Source organism: Aplosporella prunicola (assembly GCF_010093885.1).
Source record: "Aplosporella prunicola CBS 121167 unplaced genomic scaffold K452scaffold_50, whole genome shotgun sequence".
NCBI lineage: Eukaryota > Fungi > Ascomycota > Dothideomycetes > Botryosphaeriales > Aplosporellaceae > Aplosporella > Aplosporella prunicola.
In genome coordinates, this window is record NW_022983578.1 from 58,575 (window position 1) to 78,708 (window position 20,134).

A 20,134-nucleotide genomic window follows, 5' to 3' on the forward strand; every position below is an offset into this window, starting at 1 on the left:
CGAATCAGCCCTGACCGATTTACAAGCCCAAAGAGGAACTCCACACTTCCTTGATGATATCAAACGAACGCGGTCTCGACTTTCAGTTTTCCTGTTCTACGGATGGGACATTACATATCTGCCTTTCTCAGATCTGATCTACATTCACACCACACCACTTTTTGTCGCTACAAACGAACACCCTACTGCCCAACACGACATATCAAGCCTGCCAGATACCGCTACTTGTCAATCCAGCTGTGATTCCATCATTAGTACCCCCAACTGGGCTCCTATCAAACACAAATTTGCGAAGCCCCCATCGGATCAGCCAAACGCATTGAATGGGGCTGCAATGGCTGGCTGCGTGGCCCGAGAGCTTAAAAGTAACGTTTATTGCACATGTCCAATACTCCTTCAATGACAACAAATGTCTTCATCATGCATTCAGCTTTTTCTTGCGGGAGGTGATGTATAACAATTATGTTGATTTGGGGGCCATTCATCTCATCGCAAGACCTGCAAGTCTACGGAGTACGTGATAGATTTGAATCCACCTGCGCCAAATCTAACAACCTGGGCTTAGGCATCGTAGATGTTACTTGTATTGTCAAGGATCATCCAACCCCGGTGGAGCATGATTCACAGACACCTCGAATCGAACTTCATGCATACTTACAATAGAAAGACTTCCGTTCATCATCAAACCAAAGTCAGCTGAGCCAAGACCGCTGGTGGATCTGAACGCCTAACTCCGCTTATGATATGACATCTGATTGGGTGATAGTATCATACCACAATGGATTACGGAAGCTCTCAGCAAATTCCGAAATTAGTAAACATCCAGCTATACGGTATGATGTTACGAAGATCTTCTTCCAGCGTAGCATCATCATTGAACAGTGAAGTTGGTGCCTATAATATCGGACGTTTTTCATATCCCTACTTCTCGCGCAGTTTTCTCTGAAGTTCTTTCGTCATCTCTCAGTCTGCTCGAAATGAAACCACAGACTGTACTTGTCCCACTTCTCGCTGTACTTGTGAGTTGCCAAGATCATTCCCGTTCACCCTGCGTATGTATTGCCCGCAGCCAGCTGCTATCAGTACGTGCTAACGCCTGCAGTGTCAAGCTATTGAAACCGCACGCTGCAGTAGCAACATCCACTACCCGGGAGATTCAGTTTATGAGAACAGACTGGAATCGTACTTCTCCGAGATCGCTAAACTGCGGCCGCAATGTTTAGTTCAGCCAGTAAATACCGACGAGGTAGCAAGCATTGTGAAAACACTTGTGAGAGCCAACAAAACATCACCATGCCATTTCGCCATTCGGAGCGGAGGACACACGCCTTGGGCCGGAGCCAGCAATATCGAAGACGGCGTCACCGTTGATCTCGGCTTCATGAACGCCACAACATACTCGCAAGAGACCAACCTCGCCCACGTCCAGCCAGGTGCAAGATGTGCTTCAGTGTATTCCACGCTTGAAAAAAGGGGCATCGCCGTAGCTGGCGGCCGGTCTAACACGGTCGGCATTGGTGGGCTTGTCCTGGGCGGCGGCATATCCTACTACTCAGGCACCAAAGGAATGGTCTGCGACAATGTTGCCAGCTTCGAGGTCGTCCTTGCCAGTGGGAAAATCATAAACGCAAACCACACCGCTCACGCCGACCTTTTCCAGGCCTTGAAGGGTGGATCCAACAACTTCGGAATTGTCACGAAAATCGACATGTTTGCTTTCGAAAGAACCAACCTGTGGGGCGGCATTGTGGCATATCCAAGCAGCACTATACCACAGCACATCAAAGCCTTGGTAAACTTTGACACAAAGAAAGATCCGCACGCATCTGTAATCTTCATGCTGGCGCACGATTCCACAACCAAGCAGACAATGGTTGTCAACACGTACGAGTACACGAAGCCGGTCGCACGCGCGCCCATTTTCAACGACTTTCTGGCTATCCAAAATATCTCTGACTCTACACGCATCACGAACATGACCGACCTTACTGTGGAGATCGAAAACTCTTTCGCGTACCGGTAAGTATATCCGCTTGAGTCAATCGTCCTTCACTAATTTACGCAGCCATATGTTCGTCACCTTAACATTCCAAAACGACGAGCGCGTCCTCCAAAAAGGCGCCGCCCTTTTTGACGCCATGGTGAAGAAGTTGACGCCAAAAGACGAAGAATGGAAGTTCTACACTCTATTCCAGCACCTCCCACCCATCTTCGCAAAGCATTCCGCAGAGCGCGGCGGCAACGTCCTCGGCCTCGAGCGCTTCAAAACCAACAACATCCGTGCGTCAAACCCTCACCCCACTCCTAGCTCAAACATTAAGCGCAAACCCACAGTACTCATGGGCTACCTGTCCTGGAAAACCCCAGCCAGCGACATCATCTTCCAGCGCGCGCTCCACCAGCTCATAGCCGATCTCAGCGCGTTCGCGAAAAGCATCGGCAGGGACAACCCGTTTGTTTATCTGAATTACGCGGATGGGGCGCAGGATCCTTTGCGGAGCTATGGCGAGGAAAACGTGAGGAAGATGCGTGCTGCGGCGGAGAAATATGACCCCGAGGGCGTGTTTCAGACTATGGTTCCTGGCGGCTTTAAGATTCCCAAGGTGAGTGGGGAGGATGCTGTGTTGTGGGTTGTGCGTTTGCTGACGGGTTAGTGAAGGTACCGAGGGCGTCTGGGTATGCAGGGAGAAAGCGCGATGAGCTGTAGGGCTCGAGAAGACAGGTCCCGGGAGTAGTGAGGTATCGTTGACATGAAGGTAGCCTTCAATGACAGACTTAAGAGTATGTGTTCAATTCAACGTCAGCTAGCTATCATTCGGCCCCATGTCTTCTTAACCTATTAGTCGTATTTTGTTGCCTTAGTAAATCTCTTCATATGTAGCAAATCTCCAAACACAAATTCTTGCTTCCCCCAAATACAACCTCAAGTCTATCAGCAAATAGTGATACATCTACGACCTTTCTTACCCAAAAATCAGCAACCACACCCACCTACCCCTTCCTCGCGCAAGTCCACTATCCACCACACAGAACCTTGCCCATCTCCTCCGTCTCCTCACGCTCCCCTCCACATTCTCAAGCGAGAAGCAAAGCGTCTGCAAAGAAACTTTCTTTCCATCCACACCCACACCCCAAACAACCCCCCCCCTCCGGCTCCCTTGCTCTGCAGAAACAGACTCGCAAACACACACTCACGCCCGCCTCTCTTCCATCAATGGCAGTGCAAAGCGTCCATACCTAGCAGCGACACCGCAACGACAAAGCCATCAGTACACCCAGTCATTTCATAAAGCAATTCTCAATGCACTCCATAATTCTCTAGGCCCAAACTCTCAGCCTCTAAGACCCTACTCTACAAGAAAGAAGAGACCGAACCGCAGCCCAGCCACTGATTCGCCATCTTCCAAGAATCGCTCCGTCTCCGCTCTAAAGCCAACTAACTATATACTAACAAGAAGGGGGTATCCGCGTTCCAAACAAAATAAACCAACACAGCAGGCAGGTCCCGCTCGCTCCTCCCGAAACACACAAAATAGCCGCCCCGCTCCGACGGCATCCCAAAATGTCTGGAACGGCACCAGCAGTCGCAGCAGCCAAGTTCCAACTATAACGCCTCCTCGGCAAAGGTGTCTGAGAACCGCACCAACGAGTTGAACCGTCTCAGTTCGCCGTCTCCCAAGTGCACGCCGTGTCGCTCTGCCTCCACTCTGCCAGATTCCTTTACCCACGAGAGCGGCACCAGTGCCATTCCTCCCTCAAGATCCTCCACCAGCCGTGTGCGCTCAAACTCCGCGTACTCAGGCGACGCGAGGTCCACGCCGCGCCAGTCGGTCCCGCTTTCTTGCAGCGCATTGTCCGGGTGTAGACGCTCGCGCTGCTCAAGGATGTCCACATCGACGGTCTGCAGTGCCACGAAGCGATAAACGTGGACGGCGTTCTTCTGCCCGTGTCGCCGGCAGCGTCCCACGGCCTGCGTCATCGCCGCATGGTACTTAGTCTCGGTGTCCGTCAGTAGCGGCGAGAGGAAGATGACGTGGTTGGCGTTGACGAGGTCCATGCCCGAGGCAGATTCGTCGCCTAAGTTGAGAAGCAGGACACGTCGGTAGTGCTTGTCGGTATCAAAGACGTGCGTCTTGAATTGTTGGATATCTTTGGACGCGCTGCCCTTGCGGTCGATGGCGTAGTAAGAGATGCCGCGGCCGTTGAGAGCGAGCTTGACGTTCTTCATCATCTGGTAGGATTGGACGAATAAGATGGCCTGCCCGCCGCTGTTCTCGTGCGTCTTGTTTCCAAAGTCCTTCTCTGAGAGCGTCGGCTGCTGCGCGATTTCTTCCAAAAGGTCGAGCACGGCGTCAAGCTTCTGGCCGAAGCTCCGATGGCCTTTTACAGTGAGGTCTTCGACACTTGCCAGGTCCTCGGTCTTCAGAATGTGGTTGACGTCAATAGACATGCTGCAGCCGCTGACCTGGCACATGCCCGTGCTGAGACTGGTTGACACGCAGCCTTCGCAAGCAACATGTCCACAACCGACAAACACGGCCGAGCCTACCGCTTGCGCCACGCTCGAACAGCCCTCGCAAACAATGGTGCTCTCCTCATTCGCTTCTTGGTGAATTTTCTTGAGATGACGTGCATAGCGCAATGCACGCCTCAAGGCCACAAATCGCCTTTCCAGCGTGGAAATCTTGAATGAAACAAGCTTTCTCAGCTCTTCTTGTGCATGTGCCGGACTCACATGCCTCATCTTGGGTTTGTCCTTCACCTGCTCGGTCGCGTTGGCTATCATCTTTCTGAGATCATGCGCGACCTTCGGGTCGCCGGTCCATTCACCCAACTTCCTCTGCCTCCATTCAGAGTATTTTGTCTCACCTGACAGACACTGTCTCTTGAGGGTTTCCGCACAAAGAAGTTGTTCTTCGAGCTCTTTCTTCACAGCGTCCAGATCCGCCTCCCGTCGATAAATCATCTCGACGCAAGCAGATTGGTCGGACTTAGACACGCTGAGTGGATTAAAATTGGCACGCATCAACAAAGCTTCTTCGGCAGTTTCTTGCTGATGGAGGGAGGCCTTAAAGTTCTCAAGCCGATCGCCGCAGTCATATTTTGACGGATGCGTTATCCTCATCTCTCTGGCAGCCAAATGCTGATTAAGTTCCTTGTACAGAGCACGATGATCGAGGTGTAGCTGAACCGGCCTGAGGAATTCTGCGCACTCCACGTCGAGGTTGGCAAAATTCTGACGGGCGAAAACGTCGAGGAACCGTTGTGCGTGCTGATGCCTCCGTTCGTGCCAAACAGAAGACCGTTTCTGGCGGAAGTTTTGGAATTGTTCAAAGGCTGTTTGTTCCTTCAAGATCTCTTTGGCATTCTTGCGAGTGATCACACCATAAGCGTCGCAGTCAATGCCGAGGTTGATGCCAAGGAAGGCGCCGATGCGCTTGATGTCTGCAAAGTCGTCCAAAGGCGGGGTTCCAGAAAGTACCCAGCGCTTGTCGGCGGCAAGGTTGATCAGCGAGGTATAACCCATCGACTTTGGGTAAGTAAATTCATCGACAACCAAGCGATCGAAGTTGAAGAGGTGAAGAACCGGGAAATCAAAGTCTTCCCAATCATCTTGTGCAGCACAGGCCTTAGTTGTGGATTTAGCCTTCGTAGGCTTGGATTTTATGGTTTTGGGACCATTTGCTTCCGCAAAGCCTTTGTATTTGATGCCCTTTAATCTCTGAGTCGGAATTTGGCCTTGGAACCGCTGGTCATTCAAGGTCTCCTCCAACTGGGATGGCAAGTTATGATTAAACAGTTTTACACCCTGCCCCTTCAGGTCTTTCAACCTCTGAGGAAAGCGGCCGAGAGAGAACTTAAACCAATCCGTGAAGGCGCGACCATCACCGTTGGGCTTCTGGGGCATGGCTGCAAATTGCCCGAGGCGCTCTGCGTATTCATCCTTCTCAAACAAGCTGAATGGAACAATGATGATCTTGGCTCTCAGGATGCCCTTGATCTTCAGATCGCGAAGGATTTTGGGTGTATCGATAACCAGCACAAATGGCTTATACTGGTGTGCAGGCAGACAGTTGTCCACTTGGTCTCTCCACTGGCCGGTGATGTTATTGGGAACAACGATCAAAGTCGCTTCCGATTTGAGCAGACCTGCATTGCGCCCAGTGAATGTTGTCGGCGCTGCGGTCGACGGCAATTCCACTGACGGAGCGGAAGGCTGGAGGTTCAAGAAGGCAGAATGTATCAACGCCAGAGTGATGATAGTCTTGCCGTAGGAGACTTGATCGGCGATCACGCCTCCTTTCACTACAACCTCCGTTTCCGCTTTGGCTTCCACTTTCCATCGAAGAGAGTCAACAATTTCTTCTTCTACTTCTTCAACCGTGAAAGGAACACCATGTTCTTGTTGTCGAAGCCACGTCAACGAGCGGCATTGCGCAGGATTAAGCGTTAGCCCGAAACCTTCAGGCTGGGAATGTGGCGCGTCCTGAGCGTTGTTTGTCAAGCGGAAAGGAGGAAGTTGCAGGTCTCTCTCATGTGCAAATTCTGTGGTTAAATTCCAGGACAGAGTGACTGGCATGCTATCAGATTGACCATGAACAAGCCTTCCATGAGCGCGGTGTGCCAGAGATAGAATGTTGATGCCTGCTTGCAAATGGCACTCTTGACTATACTCATCAACCGTGGCTGCCATGTCCACGATGTGCGGCCGGCTTTTGATTGCCTTTTCAAAGGCACTGGCTTCGGTCGGTTCTTCTTGAGGGATCAAAATGGCCTTTTTGCCAATCATTTCGTATCTCCATTGGACTGAAGGAGTGTTGGGAGAGCAGCATTGACAGCGAGATGCGCCTGCCGACAAAGTCTGCAAAGGCCTCCAGTCACCGAGAAATGGGATGTGGCGGATTTTTTCCAAGACCCAAGAGAAACTGTCGAACATCGCCCTGCCGCTTTCATCGCTTAGCTTGTAAGTCCTATTCTTACCGGTATCTCCCCTTTCGTGGAACCTGGCGTCAAGCAGAGCCAAGTAATCGGAGCAGCTGTCGACATAAGCGGGCTCATTCCATGCTGGGTTGCCTGCTGGACTGTTCACCAGCAAATCAGCTTCTCTTTGGCGAATTGAAGTCTCGCTATCCATCCAGGTACCTGGTATAAAGCCTGAGGTAGACAAATCGGCTCTATCGCCGTCCCATTCCCAAGCATGCCTCCAAGGCCGCCAACCAGCGTCCAGAGAGACGACAACATCCCTCGTTTCGTCATATTCTAGTTGTCTATGGTGGCGAGCGAATACGAATGCGTCTTGGTTTACTGGGCCGAGGCGTGTGGGGTCTAAGAACAGATATAAAGGCTCTAGCTCCGATTCCGGCTTGTCTGACCGTGATACCCTCCGATACAACGATCGACATGCTGTTCCACAGTTGGACAGATGCTCATAGATCCCTTTAATGTCTCCAGGAACTTTAATCGCGCTAACTGTGAGACGCTTTGGGATTTGCTCATCTTCAAAGCCTTTCAGCCCGTACTCTGCGCGCCAGGACGGGTCCATCTCTTGACTGGATTCGATTTGAACCTCAAACTTTTGCTTGGATGGGACAAACCATTTCCAGTTCTTTGACCACTTACGGTCTGCGGCTGTAGTCGAAGTGAGGAAGTCTGGCGACAGCCAAGCCCGCGCGACGGGTTGTTCGAGTTGCATGCGCACCGGATCATTTGCAGGCAAGTTAGCGGGCGGCTTTGCGTACAGCTTCCATTCTGGCTGCTGGGTAAGAACAAGTTCTAAGATTGCAGTCGCGGATTCATAGCGGACGGTCCAATGCTCCGCTCTCTTCCAATGCTTTAGCGTCAAAGAGTGATCTTCCAAGCCGAACTGGGTGGGGTCAGGAAGGTTGTCTAGTTCGATGGAGACGGGGAAGACGGGCTTCCATCTAAGCTCAAACTCCCCGGGGTTCATCCGCTTCATAATCTCTGTCATCCGAAAGTTGTGTAAGGGTCTGCTCCTACATGCAGAACAAACAGTATGACCGCAGTGATCGCAGGCGAACATTCGGTTCCTAGTGAGTGTGGTTTGGCCTTCGCAACGGCAACGACGGCTGCTTTCAGCTGCTTCTGCACAAAGTCGTGCAAAGTCCAGGTCGTCCGGATTGCCCGAACTAGAAACACCTTGCTCGATAGCTTTGCGGAGGTGTTCAACTCCACAGAGACGTTCGGTTCTGCAGCGCTGTTCAGTTTCGAGGAGCTGAGCGTCGGACAGACATGCCGAATCAGACTGTAGCATGCTTCCGGCTACAATTAGTGCCGAAAGTTGCGCGATACCAATAACTGTGCAGCTCATGGCATTGCCAGCAAGGTCTTGTATTTGCTGGTCTGTCTCCACCGTGAACGTAACCTTGTTGATTGGAATGCCTTGCAATGCCAGCAATTCGTGTGGAGTTAACGGAGATGCTCGGTCAGAAATGAAAAAGATCCCGGACGGCGTGATGCAGCTGCAGAGGCCGAAGGCCGTTTCACCGCCTCTGTCGATGTTCTGCGAGAGTTCCATGATCATTGTCTTAAAGGAAGGATCAAACCCGGCTCTTGCGGCTCTTAGGTGTCTGATGTCGATTACGTCCCAAACGCGCTCGACTTGTTTTGAAAGCCAGAGCTTGTGAGCATGCTCGAAAGAGACGCAGGTGCCGCCATCGACCCATTCTGTGATCGGTCTTTTGTCTCCGAGTTCCTCCTTGTTCCTGACCTTCTCGTGACGGAGACGACAAGCATCCCATTGGACCGTGCGGTCTCTTGCTGTATCGCGGATTTGTCTGGCCAATTCCGCATTGTACTGGTACACCCGTTCATCGTCCGTGGGCAGAAGGAAGGCACTAGCAGGAGCTGAGGCACGTCGTTTAAACCAGTCCATCAGGTCTACCCATCTATCTACTGCAGCTGCAGCTCGTGGATGTGCTTCCTTGAGGAGGCAGACAGCATATCCCCGCGCACGAGTCTGGGGAAGGTAGTAGTCTTTCGTGTCGACGCGGGTGAACTCAGTGACATATCCAGCGTCCTTCATGCAACTCTTGATGTAGGACCAAGGAGCGCTGTACAGGTTCTCCAAGACAATAATTTTTGGTTTCCAGGCACGTGTGTACGCACAAATAGCCTCGAATGTGTCTTTGGACTCTCCCTTTTCACCTGCAGCCTTCTTCTTTTGGTTGAGGTTCGAATAATCAACACAAGAGAAACCAGCAACCAGTAAGTCGACGTCTCCAGGAACCTGTACCTTTGCGCCGTAGACGTTTGTTGCTCCTTGCGTTTGAGCCTGAGGCTCAACCAATTCCCGGACATCACGGAATATGATGGGCGGGCTGTAGTTTCGTTCAATGAAGGCCTGTTTGATGGGGACAATCTCAGCGCTGAAGAGGTGTCTGAGCCGCAATGGTGTAGAGATTCCTAGTCGTTTGAGAGCTTCCGATACCAGCTGCAAGGCGAGGAGAGGGCTCTCGGTGCCTGAGCACATCGTCGCGACACGTAACTCCCTTCCATCGAGAATCTCCAAAGTGTTCCCAAGTCCCTCGCTCAGAGCCCTGCTAGTGATCTCTGTGAAGATGCTGTTCAGGTCTGACAATGGGGGTCTGTTCAGATCTAATCCTTTATGGTCGGTGCCATCGCGTGGGATTTTGACTCGTTTAGACTGGTTTCGCTTCGCAGGCTTGTAAAAATGTCAGCGACGTCAAGATCAAACAATCATTGAGTGACCTACCTTGCTGACGACCTCAGCATCCATATCGACATCCATGCCGACATCGCTTTCCTCTTCGGCTGATGACCTCTCACTTTCAAGTATCAACTCTTCAGCCGACTCCACGTCTTCGTCGTAGTTGTCCTCATCCTGGTTTCCTTCAGACAGATATTCGTCGAATTCCTCGGCAGCGTCGTCACCTTCGCCACTGTCTGATGGAGGAGACGATTCTGCGTAGTTGATTTGCTTCGCCCGCCGTGATCGGGTGGGCACTGCTTGCTTGGGTGAATTTGAAACTCGTGGCCGGCGCTGGGGCCGGGCGGTGACGCTCTCGGGAGGAGTGGGCAGCGAGTTGTTTTCAGGTTGTGTGTCAACAGTGCTGTTCGCACTTTTGATCGCGACTATGAAGGCGTCAATGACTAGCCGAGTTGTTGTGCATAAGGGAACATACTCTCAACGTGCTTGAACCTGCGAACAAATTTCCGAGGACGATCCTCTACCTCTCCAGAAGGCGAGCGCCTTTTACGTGACGACTTCCGTTGCGGCTCGGCAGCATCATTGACGTGACGGACATTATCCACGCCTGCAGCTTGTTCCCCTGTCCCAGATGTCTGTGCCCGTGTCCGCGGCGAGAAATATGCAAGAATTGTTTTCGACATCGTTTGTTCGATCAAGACTGGTTACACTTGAGCTGGTCAGTAACTTCCGACTGGCAGAAAGGCGTTATGTGGGAAGATCCAGCTAGGCTCAACGTTCCTGTCTGTACACCTTTACGGAACAAAGCTAGAAGGGTTACAACCAGACTTGGCCGCGGGAAGGGCAGCTGCGCATTGGATTGTGCGACCGGCCGTGAGGGGGTGAAGGGCGTGGTGAGAGAATTGCGAGAGAATTGCGAGAGGGCGATGCGCGGCGGTGGAACTTGCAACCGATGACGGCGAGAGGCAATGGATGGGGAGAGCTAACTTGCGGCTAGTGACCGTATGCGTGGAGGCAGCTGAGCTTGCGTGGTGCGGTCGGTATGCGGCGGGGCCCGGCCAGAGGTTCTCAGGCAAGCATCTTTGGATGAAGTAAAAGTCAGTCATGCTTGACCCCGAGGTGTAAGATTGGGTGATTCACTCACGAGGGTAAAGCCTCAATGGCCGTCGGGATGCGTGGTTGGCAATCTGTTGTTGGTCGCTTCAGATGTCGCGTCCCGCAGCGCGGTGCGCGGAAGACGCGTCGGGACATCACGTGCCTTTGCTTGGCGGGCGGGCGGGAAGGCCCGCGACAACTGACGCGATCTCTGCGGAGGTGACCACCAACCACCAACACCAACCATCCAATCCATCCGTCGGCCACCGTAAACCACATTCCCCTCTGCCTCTGTAACTACGGAGTCCCGGTCATTTCGCATCACACTGCGTCGCCTCCTCGCGCCAATCTGTCCGGTCTGTGTGGCAGCATCAGCTGTCCCGGTCGCGTGTCCGATTCGTGCGCGACGAGGACTGTCGCGTTGCTTGATGCGACTTGCCCTTTCAGTGCTGAGTCAAGGCTGCTCTTCTTTTCCGAAAGCCTGGGTGGGCGGGTGATCCAGCAGTTGTGCTGGGGTTCTTGTTCTTGTTCCCTTGCGATCCGCATTTCACAGTCCGATCCCGTCCTTGGCCTTTCATAATTGCCTCCACTTGCGACATTAAAGGTTTGCAAACGGCTACGCAAAGTCTAGTCTCATATAGCGATGAATACTTTTTAACAATTTGAGATTACTGATCAGCACAATCTTTTTGGGCTAGGCTTGATTGTACTGTACGTCGTGTCACCATGGAGGACTCTGTAGGCAAACTACGCGGTGTCAATTTCGATCCAGAATGGGTAACTACCGAACCGGTCATGGCTGTGTGGGAGGACAACGCCGCGGGCCATGATCGATACCTGGGGTCCTTGTCCGGCCGACAGAGTGGCGTTAACTTCACAATGAGAATCGGCTTCGATCCTGCAAACAACGGGAAACTTCTGATTGCCTTCCACCTTCCTATCAAGTTTCGCCCATCGTCTTCAACAAAGCCCAAGGATATCTACCTCGTACTTCCTGCCGAATTTTCACAGCTGTCCGTGGAAGTCACTCCTGTCAAATCATTGTCGGACAGCGAGCTTACCAAAGCTGGTCTGGTGCAGTCCGCTATCAATGGCCCGCAGAATGTCCTTCGCGGGCAGTGGAAGATGAAACAGCTTGGCTACACCGTTATGCCCCAGGGAAAGCTCAAAGCCGACGTGCGAGGCACCCCACTACAACTTCTCAAGGATCTTCAAGCCCTTTCCAGTGTAAACACTTTTGAAATAATCCTAAATTTCAGCACCCATGCTCAAGTCCAACTTATTCGCATCGCTGAGAAGATGAGTTCATGTACCCTGGCCACGCCGGAACTCGATTTGAGGTCGATGTATGGCAGGCCCGGAACGCTGAACGCATGGGACCAATTCGGCATAGAGCCCGTGGACCAAGCTAAGTCTGGGCTCAACCCTCTGGTCCCGGAACGTGAAGGTGTTTCGTTACCAGCATATGACCATCTGGAATCGCGGCCTCCAGAGATACTCGTTCCTTACAGTGGCAGCGAGAAGGAATCACCCATGCCACAAGGATTGTTTGACGAACAGTGCATAGCACCTGAGACTCCGCCGGAGAACAACAGGAAACGCAAGCGTGGCTGGAATACCGAAGAATCCGCGGCCGCTACATCGACTGCGCCAGCTCATCTTGGGGGACCTGAACGCACTCACGAAAACGAAACTCGCCAACCCATCCCCATCCCATCAACAGCGCCCCAAGCACACGACCATCTCCATCTGTCCCAACGTACCGACACCACAGAGACCGACCTCTTCGCCAGAATGGTCCAATGGCTTCTCGCAGCATGGGAGATTCTCCCTACCGCCCATACATGCCTCCGCGCCGACCTCCTGGCCCTCGGTGCCGCCGCTCGCTCCTCTGACTCCACGCGTTTCGCCGTTCTCCGTTCTCAGGCCACCACACGGCTCGTCATGTTCGTCGCCAAGGAGAACGTTGCAGCTTCTCACAGTTCTCAGGAACCGCCTGCTCCCTGCTCCCCCGCTCCCTGCGACTTCAGCGCGGATACCGAACACGTCGTCTCCTGGATCAATGGTGTATACGATGCCGCGGACATTGTGTTGCAGAGGGATTTGGTTGTGCTTGCGGAAGCAGCGTTGGATGATGCGGCTACTGCAAGCAATGCGTTTATGAAGCAGAAGGCTATTTGCATTGTCCGGGCCAGCTTGCTTTTTGGGTAGCCGTCCCGGCTGGCAATGCAGGGTCAGAGCTCCTGCGGGTCCCCTCACAAAGCAAGCTTAGTGTATCGTTATAAAGCCACTGAGCTGTGGGGAAATCAAGCGCCATCCGGACGGAGGTTGCTCCAAACTGCGCTGAATAAGGATCCTACAGCAGCAGGAGGAATATCTGAGTCTCGTCATGGACTTCCATTTCAGCAGCGCTTAGAGCGGAAAAAGACCAGCGGCATACTCAAAACTTACGAGAAAACATATCCAAGCATTCGGCTGCTTGACGCGATCAGCATCAGATCTTCCGACTCCATCGTCTCAACTCAACGCACGCGCACACTATCTCAGCCTCATCGCTCCGCGCAGACACCGCGCACGTGACCTCAGCCCAGCAACACGACCGCGGCGCGTCCCGCACCCAACGCATCACTCCCGCCGCCGCAAGCTTAATGCCTCCCCCAGTCGGCCTCACCAAGCAGGCACTTCTCCCGCATCTACAGGCCTTCCTACCTTGATAAGCATCAAGACCCATCCCAATGGAAATATGGCAACAATCACCTAAGCGGCGGATGTCTGTTCAGTAGGTGGCATTCCCAGTGCCGGAAGGAGCGGGACGTAGACAATTTCGGGGCAGAGAGCATTCAACAATATCACGGCGTCGAGCGGCCGGTTACATCTTCTTGGTCGCGATTTTCTGGAAGTCGATGACCACGAGGGACTTCACGGCCACCTTCCAACGCCGAAGTCTGACAAAACACGGAATTCTTTGCTCCGCCATGGACAGCCGGCACCACTCTCTTCCTTCGGCTCCCGGTAGCAGAGCGCGTCGTCTTTGTGGTGGATTCCATCTTCGCTTCAAGGCGAAAGTCTTACCCCCAGCTCCTCGGACACGTAAGCGCTTCCGCACGGGAGCGGGTTCCGGTCGTGCCGCTGCAGTATCCCCACACTACCAATCGATCACACCTTCGGCTTTCGCCAGTTGGAAGCGTGGCGAAGAGGAAGAAACCTGCGCCTGCAAACGACTTCTCTGCTTGGATGAGTCTTGTCCACCTTGGCCTACATACATCTTACGTTGGGCGGTCGGCTTAGATTGATTCGGGGCGAATCGAAAAGGCCGCTCTATTTCCTCTGAGGAAAATACGGGTTCGCCGTTGGTGTGAGTGTGGATGGGTTAGGAGCTGGGCCGTGTTAATCTTTTTAACGTGGGTGGGTAGGTGTTGTTATCTACGAAAGTGAGAAGATATAAGCATGCAAAGCCCTCTCTTGAGGGCACGGGAATTCAAAAGTGGAAGGGCACAAAAGTAATTTATACACCCATGCCGATGGAAAAGAGCATAACCCGAAGCCTCTCAACGCGCACCCACAGCAACCATAACCTCAACCCACCGCCCATCCTTTTTCACCGCACCTCTAGCCGCAGCGCATCATACTGCACATAAACCTGTTGCGGCAGCTGCGCCGACTCATAATCCATCGCGTCCGCGGGCAAGCGCAGCACAATCTCATTATCCGCGGCCTTGAGCCAGCTGCTCGGGAAGACGAACTTGTGCGCGATGTTGTAGCAGCTCACGGCCGAGCGGACAGCGCACGAACTCGAGTGGTAGTACCTGCGGCATTTGCGTCAGCTTAACGGCTCGAACTCGAGTGAGGAAGTCAGAAGAGAGGTCTTACGGAATCACCCAGGGCTCCAGTTCGTGCCCGTTCACCGTCACCACGTACGGCAGGTTCGAGTACGGCTCCGTGGCGTTGTAGGCGTCTGTGTTCCCGGCCGCTGTTTTGGCGCCCGCAAGCTGCACCGTGAACGTCGCTTCATTTGTGCCGTTGCTGGTGCTGCGGAGCAGTTCTGCCGGCGCGGCATCGAACGCGATTGTCCAGTTGTTGACAGTGGGCGAGACGAACGGCGTCGAGCGGATGGAGTTGCCCTTCCCGCCGAACGAGCTCCAGTGCACGTAGTTGAAGTCGACGGCCTCCTTGCTCTCGCCAACGCGGAAGCGTACGCCGCTGGGGAACTCGGTGGGGAAGTCGTAGACGGCCCAGTAGATGCGGTATTGTTCGGGGTGGAGGGGGTGCGTGGGGTCGGGCTCGACGCCATGCCGGTACTCGCCGCTGCTGCGGTCGGGCGTGCCGATGCGCCAGAGCTCCTTGCCTGCGCTCTCTTCGCTGAACTCGGCCTCGGTGGCTGTCGCCTTGCCAGGCTTCACGACGATTCCGTCCTGCTCGTATTGCCCGAAAAGACCGTCCGCGTAGACTGTGAGCCGGTATCTCCCTGCCTTGACGCGCGGGATCTCGGCCACCGCAACGTTTGAGTCTCCGACGGCCTTCAGCTCCGCCCAGTATTGGTACGCTTTGTTGTCTTGCGCGTTGTCTTGGAAATCAAGGCCCTCTTTGGTCAACACTGCGATGGGCCGGCTCCAGTTCGACGTCTTAGGTAGTGTGATGGCGCCTCTCCAAAGGCCTCGTCCGCCAGTCGGAACGTACTTTGGAACGTGTTTGGCGATCTCGTCGTAGAACCTAACGTTCCACTGCGGGTCCGCATACCGGGCAGCGTCTTGACGAAGCTTCGCCAAAGACGTCCCTGGCGTTCCGCTGTTGAAGTGGTAGTAAGTGGGACCAAAAGTGCGGTCAAAGCCGTGCGTGATGTTCGGAGTACCGTTGCCATGGTGGTTCGAAACAATGTAGTTGTACACGATGCCGTCCACCATGAGATCGGAGTTGGTAGGCCCGTTGAAGTACGTATCCACCGTGTTTAGGACCACCCAGGCGCCGTACGTGAGGTTTCCGGGGCTGGTCGTGCCATCAGAGTACATCCCATGAACCTTGTGCTCTCTCCACTCGTCTTGAAATGTGTACTTTGTGAAGTAATCGGCCATTTGTTCGACGTAGGGGTCTTGAGTGGTGTTTGCCAGGTACCATGTGGCGTCCTGCACGGTGATCTGATAGGCGGTCGCATCTTTTGAGGGCATAGGAGCATACGTCTTGTCGTTTGTCGAAAGATGCGTCCAGATTGGCGTGTTCGGGCGGAAGAGAGTGCGGAACTCCTGCAGGTTTCGCAAGAAGGGCGTCGTCTCGTTGTAGTAGGCTAAGCGACTGAACGTATGAAGCCCGGTCTCTCCCTCACGGATGAAGTAGTAGAACTCGAGGAGCTGGCCTGTCGCCGGATACGTTTCGCTCATCACCACACCGGCGTACTGCGCTTTGTCCGAATCGGTACCTTTGAAGATGCGGAACTCCGGAGCGATGGTTCCAGGTGTGTAGAATCCTTGCGGAGTGCAGTAGCAGTCTAGGTAAGGCCCGATGCCGCTGTTTCCGCTGCCGGTCGCTCCGCCAGGCGTAGGCTTCTCATAGCTTAAAGCTCCGAGGAGGTCTTGGTGGTCAAGTGTGAGGCCGTCAATGACCGCAGTGGACTTATTCAGGGCGACATGAAGGCGGTCGTTTTCCAAGATGATCTGCGAGGTCGTTTCATTGACATTGAGGACAGCGAAGACGATTCCGCTGAAGAGGAAGAGAAGGGAGCAGAGCACCCGACCGAGAGCGAAGCCGGCCATGGGAAAGACGCATGGCCAGGGACGCCTGCAGACGGGGATCCATTTATGTGTTTCCAAAAACCCGGTCTGGGGTACAATCGAGATTCACGAGGGAGTGGAGTGTGGAGAATCTGGGGAAGATGCAAACGCCGATTGTGGGGATTCGCTCGGAAATGACCCGAACCCGAACCCCGCCCCGACACTTTATCCGGTCAACATATTTCCGCCGTCTTCCGGAGGCACAGCACGCAAGGACTGAACATACTTCGTTGTGTCTGACTTGCTCATCATGGGTGCCCCATGTTCCGCCGGGCAACACTGGCGCGCGTTATCCGGCGGGCGAATCGGACCATATACGTCGAACCTCCGCGTTGTTCGCATGAAAGTTGCCAGTTTGAGTAGCTTCGGGTAAACATGTTTCTCATTTTGACTTTATTCTCTGCGCTTGTTGTTGGCGTTGCGTAGTTTTAGGTGTACTGAAGCAAGACACCTCGGACCAGCAAGAAGCCCGTCTTGCTTATAAGATAATGATCTGATATCTATCCCGTATTCAAAGGTTCCCTACGTTTTTGTGAAGGGCTGAACAGGAACCATCGAGGAGCTGGCGGGCCGTGTTTTCGCGAAACTAAATTGCAAGCGGTTGGCGGCAATGGTGGACAATAAATTGTCATTGAGTGTGGCTTTCAAGGTCGAGCTGCATAATTTATTGATTTGAACGGAAACCCACCACATGCCGCTACGACCATAACAGAAGCTAGGATGCAAGGTACACGGAATTGGTATTTCTAGTTTAGCAAGCAAGCTATCCGACCACATACAACTCACTGTTGTGTTACACGGATCACGTGCTCTTTTGCATTTGGAAGCATTATACTGAAAACAAATGGTCCTCCGGGAAAATGTATTGCTAGTAGCTAACCTTGAGACAAATACTAATACATTTTGTATTTTGTATTTTGAAGTCATGCGATACTTTTTGGTGTTAATGCCTATAAACGTGACTTCTCAATCCATACTCGGCGCTCTTATGTGGGGACAACGTTGATTCACTTTACCACGACCTTATGTTCGCATATTCTTAGAAAATACCGTCCATGTGGCTCTTCTAATTGCTTAAATTTTTCAAAAAAATTTACTTTGGGACATCATGGTGTTGTGGTTCGAGATGTCAAATAAACTTTTAAGCCGCATGCTACTAATCTATATTGAGCGCCAAAACGGGCGGACGGTAAGGCCTGGAAACTCTTCCGCAAAACGCCTAGTGTCTCGCTACTAATGCTACGTTTTAAAAGCACGTCAATATCTACCGCGACCTTTCAACCCAACACATCACTGTCAAGCAACGTCCTACAACCTGTTACAACGGAAGTAGCGCGACAAATTTATAATATCAAATATATTTTCATTTCCTGGCCATTTATCCGCCTTGGCTTGCTCGCCCACCCTTGCAGACCCAGAAGAGCCAGAGCTATGACCGATTAGACGCCTATCAGGTCCACAAGTTTCTTCAAGTCGAATCCCGCCGAAGTCTGCACGCCAAGAACGACTTTCAAAGGGGCGCAGGATTTACAAACGGTCCTGCCGGCGGTCCTGTAAGGAGCTTGAGAGGGCCAAAAAGGCGATTGGAGTTTGTCACTTTCCAAGTGACCGCTATAAGTCCCTCCGCTGGCTCCTCCGCAAGGATCGAATCGGCTACGTTATGGTTGATAACGCCTCCAACAGCGCCGTGGGTCCAACTAAAACCTGACCTACGTTGTGCTGGCCATATTATCAAGTGCTGCCTTGCCCCGGCCTTTTTACAAAGTGGAACTGGACTGCTCATAATACCGCTTACACGCTTGCCAGAGGACACTTTCTGGCACGATATCGTAGCTACGAGCTTTGATTCGCACCACACCTTCAGGCTGCAGGGACTGGTGCAGGTGCCTCACCCGCCTGCTCCGCCTGCTCCGCCTGCTATACTCGCCCGCGTGCTCGCAGCGACGCTCGCGACTGTCGTTCAAGCGAGCATTGCGGACGAATCAGACGAGAATATCAGACATCTTGGCCCCATTGGCAAGCTACACAACTCTGTTGAAAATTTGTAGCTACACCGGGTACGCTCGTTTACTGATAAAGCATTGGACTGCGAACGAACCTTCTCAACACCCGTCTATTTCGACTTGTGTTGGTTCAACAAAGGACTATTTATTGCTACAACTCGACACTCTTGAGTTTTGTAGCAGATCGAAGATCGACATGATATACAAAAGGGCGGGGATGAATGGTGAATCAGCTATTGGCGCTATATTCATCCCCGATATCCCATCAGTACGCGATCAGTGGCCTCAACACCACGGGAAACACTGATTGCGAATACTCGCGTGATATCAAGGCTACACCTCCACCCATGCTCTGCTGGGCCAAAGACGTCCGGGTCCGCAATGAGAACACTCTTTGTTCGGGCCTACAGGCTTCAGGCATTCAACATGGGAGTTGTTGAAGGTGTTGAAGATGTTGAAAACGTAGCCCACTTACAACGCTCAGTCAGCTTGGCTTGAGGATACAGAACAAATATTACAGCGTCACTGAATGAGCCTCGTCTAATCGGGCTGGTGATAACACCAGCGGAGACGGGGCTTACAGAGGCCTTGGTATTTACACCATTTCCGTGGTGATGTTAACACCACCTGCTGAAGCTCTAGCTCACGTCTGGGTGGGCCTGTGGGTGGAGGACAGAGCTGACAGAGCTCTACAAGAGCTCGTGCCCCTTTCGATTGGAATGAACAACTACAGAGGCCGTTAACACCGATGGCTGTAACTTCAACACTGGAGTAGTTACAACACCAGCGGAGAGACGAAAGACGAGAGGGATCTCTTCAATACTCCCTCGTCGGAATGGACAGCTATGGAGACTGCTGTATCAATGGCTGTAACTTCAACACCGGAGAAGTTACAACACCAACCGAAGAAGAGAGAAATAAAGGCGTTGTTGCGCTGGTGTTAACATCAATATCGAGTCGGTGTTAACACCACGGCCTCCAGCTGTTGATCAGCCTCTGCTGGACCGCCTACAACAGCGCCATAGTTTGTGACACTGCGGAGAATATTGATCCTAAAAGACGGCTGGAGGCACAGCCTGGTGTATCGAGGATAGAGATGATGGTGAGGTTTAATAGAGCCCGCCAATGTTCCTCTTTATTCGATACACGAGGTCAAGCATACCTTTCACGCCATATCAACGCCTCCAAACGCCCCAAATCGACTCTCAAAGTATTTTCACCACCAAAAACACGCCAAAACACGCCAAAATATACAAATCAACACCATCAATTATATAGACGCACCCGTTAGTAAACAATTCATATCCTCTATCACCTCTTTGGTTTCCGAAAGTACTTCTACATCCGCAACAGTACTAACACGTTAACACCAGGTTCACAACTTCATAACCGGTACTAGAGGGCGTGCGTGTAATTGACCCATTTCCCACCAAAAAAGGGTAATCAACGCCTTCATCATGCCTGCGAGGACGTCTTCGGCTCCAGCTCGCGTGGACGTAAGAGGCCATTTTCGTACCAAAAATGGCCTCCGCAGCTGGATGAAGATGGCATTGGGGTGATACCGACGGGTATCTCCCATGGCCTCC

General features: G+C 52.7%; 5 protein-coding genes across 5 annotated transcripts; 3 read left to right on the plus strand and 2 right to left on the minus strand.

Annotated features, from left to right (window-relative positions):
* Window positions 1-977: 977 nt before the first annotated feature.
* On the plus strand, window positions 978-2,821 carry K452DRAFT_353972 (uncharacterized protein; the record flags this gene model as incomplete). The annotated part of the gene is made up of 5 exons (XM_033545860.1): window positions 978-1,019; window positions 1,103-2,019; window positions 2,066-2,280; window positions 2,335-2,603; window positions 2,660-2,821. 5 exons carry the CDS (start codon window positions 978-980, stop codon window positions 2,705-2,707), a joined length of 1,491 nt encoding a protein of 496 aa, XP_033392099.1. The 3' UTR covers window positions 2,708-2,821.
* Window positions 2,822-3,301: 480 nt separating this feature from the next.
* K452DRAFT_138048 (uncharacterized protein) lies at window positions 3,302-10,859 on the minus strand. Its single transcript, XM_033535358.1, has 4 exons — window positions 10,465-10,859; window positions 10,164-10,397; window positions 9,734-10,113; window positions 3,302-9,682 (listed from the first exon to the last, which is right to left on the minus strand). The coding sequence occupies exons 2-4, from the start codon at window positions 10,369-10,371 to the stop codon at window positions 3,605-3,607; spliced, it is 6,666 nt and encodes a 2,221-aa protein (XP_033392100.1). The 5' UTR covers window positions 10,372-10,397; window positions 10,465-10,859; the 3' UTR covers window positions 3,302-3,604.
* Window positions 10,860-11,419: 560 nt separating this feature from the next.
* On the plus strand, window positions 11,420-13,340 carry K452DRAFT_138061 (uncharacterized protein). Its single transcript, XM_033535359.1, has one exon. The coding sequence runs from the start codon at window positions 11,510-11,512 to the stop codon at window positions 12,992-12,994; it is 1,485 nt and encodes a 494-aa protein (XP_033392101.1). The 5' UTR covers window positions 11,420-11,509; the 3' UTR covers window positions 12,995-13,340.
* A 1,041-nt stretch (window positions 13,341-14,381) lies between these two features.
* On the minus strand, window positions 14,382-16,527 carry K452DRAFT_237640 (polysaccharide lyase family 4 protein; the record flags this gene model as incomplete). The annotated part of the gene is made up of 2 exons (XM_033537603.1): window positions 14,382-14,589; window positions 14,654-16,527. The coding sequence occupies 2 exons, from the start codon at window positions 16,525-16,527 to the stop codon at window positions 14,382-14,384; spliced, it is 2,082 nt and encodes a 693-aa protein (XP_033392102.1).
* A 1,126-nt stretch (window positions 16,528-17,653) lies between these two features.
* K452DRAFT_313250 (uncharacterized protein) lies at window positions 17,654-18,593 on the plus strand (the record flags this gene model as incomplete). The annotated part of the gene is made up of 2 exons (XM_033543644.1): window positions 17,654-17,734; window positions 17,958-18,593. The coding sequence occupies 2 exons, from the start codon at window positions 17,654-17,656 to the stop codon at window positions 18,591-18,593; spliced, it is 717 nt and encodes a 238-aa protein (XP_033392103.1).
* Between the last annotated feature and the right edge of the window lie 1,541 nt (window positions 18,594-20,134).

What these genes read in the sequence shown, in the direction of transcription:
- K452DRAFT_138048 (XM_033535358.1), bottom strand. Translation starts at nt 10,371, where the DNA reads ATGTCGAAAACAATTCTTGCATATTTCTCGCCGCGGACACGGGCACAG. An exon ending in CAGGTTCAAGCACGTTGAGA is followed by an intron (nt 10,114 to 10,163) that starts GTATGTTCCCTT and finishes ACGCCTTCATAG; the next exon opens with TCGCGATCAAAAGTGCGAAC. An exon ending in ATGCTGAGGTCGTCAGCAAG is followed by an intron (nt 9,683 to 9,733) that starts GTAGGTCACTCA and finishes CATTTTTACAAG; the next exon opens with CCTGCGAAGCGAAACCAGTC.
- K452DRAFT_138061 (XM_033535359.1), top strand. Translation starts at nt 11,510, where the DNA reads ATGGAGGACTCTGTAGGCAAACTACGCGGTGTCAATTTCGATCCAGAA.